The 6,939-nt window shown below is 38.4% G+C and overlaps 1 protein-coding gene across 1 annotated transcript; it reads left to right on the forward strand.

The window, feature by feature from the left end:
* Nucleotides 1-23: 23 nt before the first annotated feature.
* Nucleotides 24-5,996, forward strand: LOC107300999 (mast/stem cell growth factor receptor Kit-like; the record flags this gene model as incomplete). Its single annotated transcript, XM_015830271.1, has 3 exons — nt 24-293; nt 1,116-1,252; nt 5,837-5,996. Coding segments are annotated over exons 1-3 (535 nt in total), but the record flags the coding sequence as incomplete, so codon positions are not given.
* Between the last annotated feature and the right edge of the window lie 943 nt (nt 5,997-6,939).

A 6,939-nucleotide genomic window follows, 5' to 3' on the forward strand; every position in this document is an offset into this window, starting at 1 on the left:
AATTTTTATTACAGATCCAACGGTTCTGTTCTTTCACACGCCCACAATACTTGAAATGGAAGACAGCGATGCTCTTATTGTGTGCCCAGTGACAGATCCAGATGTTTCGAATTTCACTTTGAAAAGATGCCATTACAAATCTCTGCCTGAGCATATGACATTAGTTCCTGATCCTCAGAAGGGAATCACCATAAAAAATGTACAGAGATCATTTCTAGGTTGTTACCGGTGTGTGGCACAACAAGATGGAGTTGAAAAAAGATCGAAAGATATAACGCTTGTGGTGAGACCAGGTAAAAATACATTCAATTGAACTCAAATATCTGTTATGGTCGTACCATTGTGTATAATCCCTTTTCTTGTACAGCTTTCCAAACAGTGTGTATCTAGTTTACAGGCAGTCCTGACTTGACGGTTGGTTTAGTGATCACTCGAGTTTACAACGAGGTTATGGCCATTTTTCACACAACCGTTGCAGCATCCCCATGGTCACATGATCAGAATTCAGATGCTTGGCCACTGACTCATATTTATGATGGTTGCAGTGACCAGGAGTCATGTGATCCCCTTTTGCAACAAGCAAAGTCAATGGGGAAGCCAGATTCACTTAACAACCGTGTTGCTAATTAACAGCTGTGGTGATTAACAACTGTGGCAAGAAAGATGATAAATTGGGGAGGAAAAATCAGTTAACAAATGTCTACAGAAATTTTGGACTCCATTATGGTTGTAAGTCAAGGACTGCCTGTATTTAAAGGTAAGATAATTAGGAAAATATTTCACACTAATAGGTATTCTCCGATCCCATCGGTGGATTCAAGACTGTGAATAGTAGCCATATAAAATGGTATTAGAAGAGTTTTCTAATTCACCATCAGTCTTTTTGCAAGATTAAATACTAGGGCAGGCTTATTATCTGTGTTTGTTAGGTAGTGCCTATAAATGTTTTTACATTTTCATTTGGATTAATGTACAACTGTGATATGTCACGATATTTAAAATATCTTTAGCAAATCTGATACTTTATTGGAAGATTAAGAACTGTCGATTCCAACTCCCTTTTTGTGACGGTTTTGCAAATAATGACAACAATGTGCATCTGGATTGTTTTTTAGTTCACAAATCCTTACCATCCATCACCTTATCCAAAACAAACCAACTTCTCAAAGAAGGTGAAGAATTTGAAGTTACATGTACAATCAGGGATATAGATAGTTCTTTGCAAGCTAATTGGATTTTTCAAGGCAATGCGGTGAGTTTATTATACCTAATAAGTACCAATGTACTTGAAAGAATAGTCTTTCTAAAAAATAACTTAAAAACATGTCTGAGATGTATATATCAGCTTTGATAAAGTAATATTCACGCAAGGCATCACTGTTGGAATAATAGCACTGACAAATCTTGAATAGAAGTGAAAGTAGAACAGCTGCATGAAGATAAGATAATGGGAAGTAAGAAATTGAAAAAAGTTTTGGTACAATGAGGAAATGAAAGAGGATATGGATGAGAAAGGGATGCATATAAGAAAACAATTGCTGCAATAAACGATGAGCAGAGAATATGTGTATACAGATCTCAAAGGTAGTCACAAAGAATGTAATTCAAGAAAGCAAGGAATAGTCAAAATTAAAAGAGACAGAAAAAATGCAAAAAAAAAAAAAAGCTTTGATGGAAATTAATAACTGTTTTGGAAGCAGGAATCCATGACATACTAAGTGGAATGAAATATATAAGTTTATTTTTAAATACTCAAAATGATTTTGAATGAAACAAATGAATTGCTGGGAAAAAATAGGTTTGAAATTTTTATGTAATGCCAGTGATATTGAATGTCAAAGAATAGAACTGTAGCAAACACTACAAATGTTAGCATTCAAGAAAAAACAAAACAATAAAAATCCTGTCCTAAATACTGCGAGAATGTTGAAAAATAGTAAGAGTGCAGGTAGAGTTGATACAACTGGAGAAGTGTTAAAACTGGGTGTAGTTTATGTGGAGTTGCTGTCAACATGTTTAATGCATGTGAAGATTGTAGCTGTGCCTGGTGATTGGAAGAATGTTTTTGTTTCCCTGTGTTAAAGGATAACAAGAATGGATTCAAAAACAGAGGCAGCACTTTTTATTTTTTTTATTTATTATTATTATTATCTGCATTTTTATAAAAAAAAAAAGAAAAAAAAAGGTGACAGAACTCACACACGTCATACAACCCGCCTTGCCTACCCTACAAGGTTCCATCCAAAAAAGGTGCCGGAACTCCGTTCTGGGCATTCTATGAGAAAAAAAGCCCTGATTATTATTATTGTTAAAGTTCTACTCCGAGAGTGGTGTGGTGGCCTAGACGTGGGGCTCTCGCCTCACAATCAGGAGGCTGTGAGTTTGATCCTAGGTAGTGGCAGATATTTCTCTCTCTGGGCGCAAAGAGAAAATATCTACTGTGACCTCTGCATAGGTGTCGGGAAGGGCATCTGGCCAGCAAACGCTCAGCTCCATTCCATTACCCCAACTCATCCCTATGCAGGGGATTACGAGATCATAAAAAGAGAGAAAAAAATTGGGCTGGGCTGCCTATGCCACCCAAGTCACTGGACTGGGCCACCTAAGAAAGAATAACTTTCCTAAGTGTTCCCGGGACAGCATTTGAGAGAATTGTGATTGAAAGAGTACAAGAAATGAAAATGAGCACCATTTGAGCATAATATAGAATGCTATTCTCAAATTGTGTGGTATAGAAAACAAAATTTTGCTCATCCCCAGTTCATTGGGAAGTGCATGAATATGAGCAAGGAAGTTTACTGTGCATGTGTTACAGAAAGTATACAATATAGTTAGCAAAGTATGGAATGTTTTGTACAAAGAAAGAGTTGAATGCTGAATGCTGAATACTGAATGGGATAAGAGACCACATATAGTGGAAGTAAAGCATGATTAAAAATAAATGGCCTGCTTAGTGAATGGTTCAATAGGGATTGTGGTGTAAGACTAGGGCCGTGGTGGTGAACCTATGGCACACGTGCCACAGGTGGCACGCAGAGCCCTCTCTGTGGGCACGCGCGCCATTACCCCAGTTCTGGGCCTTTAGCTCGGTTTTATAAAACCTTTTTGCTTTAGGCCTCCGCCGCCGTGTACAAAAAAAAAAGGTTCAATCAATCAATCAATTTCAACTTCTCGCGGGGAAAAAAAAGATCTTCAAAGTTGGAATTGATTGATTGAACTTTTTAGTCCCACCCAGTCTGCCGTTACCATCGCAGCCACGCCCACCCAGTGGGCCACACCCACCCGGCACCCAACAATACATAAGTGGGTTTTGGGTTGCAGTTTGGGCACTCGGTCTCTAAAAGGTTCGCCATCACTGGACTAGGGTATTCCATGTCCCCTACACCGTGTTCTGTATTTATGGATAAGGAATGTTTGAAGTACATTAGAGGTGTCTTGGTGGGGGTGTGAATGTACATGAATGTCATGTTGTGAACCCAAATGATAAATGACAGGAAAGTAGAGCAAAGAGATCAATTCTTGCAAGGATGTGGTTAGTTTCAAGGGATGAATGTCAAATTAAATGAAAATAATAGGGGGCATTCTGTCCAGTTGTTGTATGGAAGTGAGAGTTGAGAAACAGGAGAAACGAACGCAAGCTGTTCTGGATTGTTGGATATGTGAAACAATCTTGTGGTGGGCAACTGAAACATGGTGTGTCTATATACGCATGTTTCTAGTTCTTAATGAAAAGTTTCGGTGATCTAAGCCAAGCATGGGGCAAGTTGGAGTTGGCTCAAAAGGGTATAAGGCTGCTTGGCCTTTTGGCTAAGATTAATTATATATAAGAAGTTCAGTTCCAATATGGCACCCATAAAAGGCACACTTCTAAATAAATACTTTTAATAGCAACCATTCCTGCTATTAAATTTTAACCACAACTTCTGGAACGGAATATTCTCCCATCAGAGGTTGCGACGTGCCCCCGTATTCCTGGCTTCCGTAAAAATCTAAAAACTTGGTTCTCCTGCTTGGTTTGGGGCCCTGAGATGGCCCTGGTACATTGGTGGTCACTGACAGGGTAGAGACAGGGCAGAGAAAGCTCTCACACCCTGCCCATCAACTTGATTGTTAACCTTCAGTTTTTTTCATTCTAATTTTAATTGTTTTTTTAAACACCTTTAAGCTGTTCATTATATTGTAAGTTGCCCAGAGTTGCCCTATATAGCTTAAAAATGTGTAGATAGTTATATTTCACTATATAGGAAAAGTTCCCCAAAGAGTCCAGCTAACCTTGCTAAGTACAGCCATTTCAGTCTTAATTGGCAACTGTTAATGGCAGTGATTAAACTATATAATCAGCAGCTCATGTAAATAGGAAGACGGGTGCAGTGTGGCAATGGTGGAGATGCAGTCTCAAGAAAGTACAATTTGGATAATACGTCCCAAGAGTGCTACCGGCCATTCTCTGCTAATCCACTGCTGCTGGCATAATTCCTGTCTTTTAAGTGCTTATTTATTGACTGATCCTAATTCATCCATTCTGAAGTAAAGCAGACATATAACGTATGTCAGGGGTCTTCAAACCTGGCCCTTTTATGACTTGTGGACTTCAACTCCCAGAATTCCTCAGCCAGCGTGCCTGGCTGAGGAATTCTGGGAGTTGAAGTCCATAAGTCATAAAAGGGCCAAGTTTGAAGACCCCTGACGTATGTGGTCCACACAGGGCCTACATCTTAAGGAGTTCTGAAACAGTTCCAATATCGTTTTAAATATTACATTCGAAAACCAATTTTCAGTAGTGGAAGTACTTGCTTTAACACATGTTAATAAATTTGCTTTAACACATGTTAATAAAAAGCTATCATAATATTTGGATAGAGTTGAAATTTGCATTGTGTAAAAAAAAAAGCATTATGTTCAGTACTGTATTGGTAACACTCAGATTCCCTGTTAAACGCAGTTGGGAAGTCAAATGCTTAGTTTGTAAATAGATATTGCAACTCAATAGGATCTTTCCTTCCTTGAATAGAACATTCTTCTTTTGTTACCCCCACAGCAGGGGTCATTGGTCCATGCTAACTTCACAAACCAAACAAAAAAAAATCACAGTTGTTTGACAGCTGTGTTTTCTTGATCAGGAATCCCTTTGAGTCTGAAATTCCTTCAGTGTTACCTCAGGAACACTGTAGAACAGTGTTTCTCAACATTGACAATTTTAAGGCATGTGGACTTCAACTCCCAGAATTCCACAGCCAGCAATGCTGGCTGTGGAATTCTGGGAGTTGAAGTCCACATGCCTTAAAATTGTCAAGGTTGAGAAACACTGCTGTAGAAGCTACTGAACTTTCTCTGTTCTTCTCTCATACCACTTATTCCCAATTATAAGAAGCTCACATACCAGTTTTAAAACACAGTCATACACACACACACACACACACCCTCGGCTTATGAGGACTGCCATGTTGCAAACTTTATTTGGAAAGCACTTCGCGATAGTGAATGTTTTTAGGACACATTTCCTTCTGGGTTTGTTACCTCAAGAGACCATCACATATACCAAAAATACAAAATATAGAGCAAAGCAAGCAGAGTAAGAACAATCCTAAGGAGGTTTCTTCATATTTTTCTCCCCCCACCCCCCACCCCGCTCTCCAAAAAAGACAGCTTTAAGACTATAGATGTCTTCTATGGAGAGGTTCCAGTGACAGGTTTGTCTTGATGTCTTATTATTCAAGTTTTAAGTTATGAATATTAATATGGTGAAGTTATAATTACATCTATTTTTAATTTATTTGAGAATGATGCTATGTACACTGTATCTTAGATGGTAATTTTTCCTCTCCCTTGCCGACAGAATCTTTCCAGCAAAAGCAAGAATGTGCGTGATTATGAATACGAACAAAAATTAACGCTGAGCATCCGTTCAGTGGGAGTTAATGATTCTGGAGCCTTCACATGCCAAGCAACCAATGCTTTTGGAACATCTAATGTCACGCTAACCTTGAATGTAATAGGTAAATATTAATATCGCATATATATATATATATATGTATGTATGTATATATGTATATATATACATGTATATGTGTGTATGTATATATATATGTCCTTAATTACGCTAGGGCACAGCTAAAAGGAGGGGTGGCCATAGGACAGGAGGCGTTAGGGAACCAACCCACAACAACAGGCACTCGGACACGAACCAGGCGGACAAGGAGAGCAACCGTAAGGGAGGAAATGATCCCTGAGTTTAAGAAAACACGGACTGATGCGGGACAGCTAGAAACAATACGGCCAATTGGGGCGGGCAGACCGGTAACTCGCTCCATGAGCAGAGCGCAAAAACGGCCGGCTTTATAAGCAAGCTCCCAAAACACCGGCATTTTACTCTGATGACGTTGGCAGTTAGCCGACGAAAGCTAAGTATATTAAAGCAGTTTTGTTTGTATTTTATCCTAGTGTTTGATTATCTTCTTGAATATATATATATATACTGTAAAATGAGAGGGTTAAAGCAAAAGCTACACACTTTATATTGTTGGAATATATGTTGAAATGTAAGTTTCAATATGTTTTTAACTCTAACCCTCCCACTTCCTGTTTTGCAATACAGATATAGTTCTTTGTAAAAACAAAGTCCATGTAAAAAAGAACATTTCTTTGAGTTTCTGCATGTATGTAGTCGTAGGGTAGTAATAGTCATATTTCCACGGTGCCATAATTATAAAACTCTTGTGATGATGCCATCGTCACAAACCTTTGCTGGGGATTGGTGGAAGTTCACATCTCCAGATTTCTAAATGCAGGTGATCTTACTTACTTTCTGATAGGATCAGTGCCAAATATCAGTATTTCATTGATAAATTGTACTAAAAAAGTTTTCAAGTTGAAAAATGGGATATAAATAATTCTAAACGAATAAATGTGTCGGTGCTAAGTATTAGCTGTGTTCTTCTA

The sequence above is a fragment of the Protobothrops mucrosquamatus genome, unplaced genomic scaffold (assembly GCF_001527695.2).
Source record: "Protobothrops mucrosquamatus isolate PMUCROS unplaced genomic scaffold, P.Mucros_1.0 scaffold9520, whole genome shotgun sequence".
NCBI lineage: Eukaryota > Metazoa > Chordata > Lepidosauria > Squamata > Viperidae > Protobothrops > Protobothrops mucrosquamatus.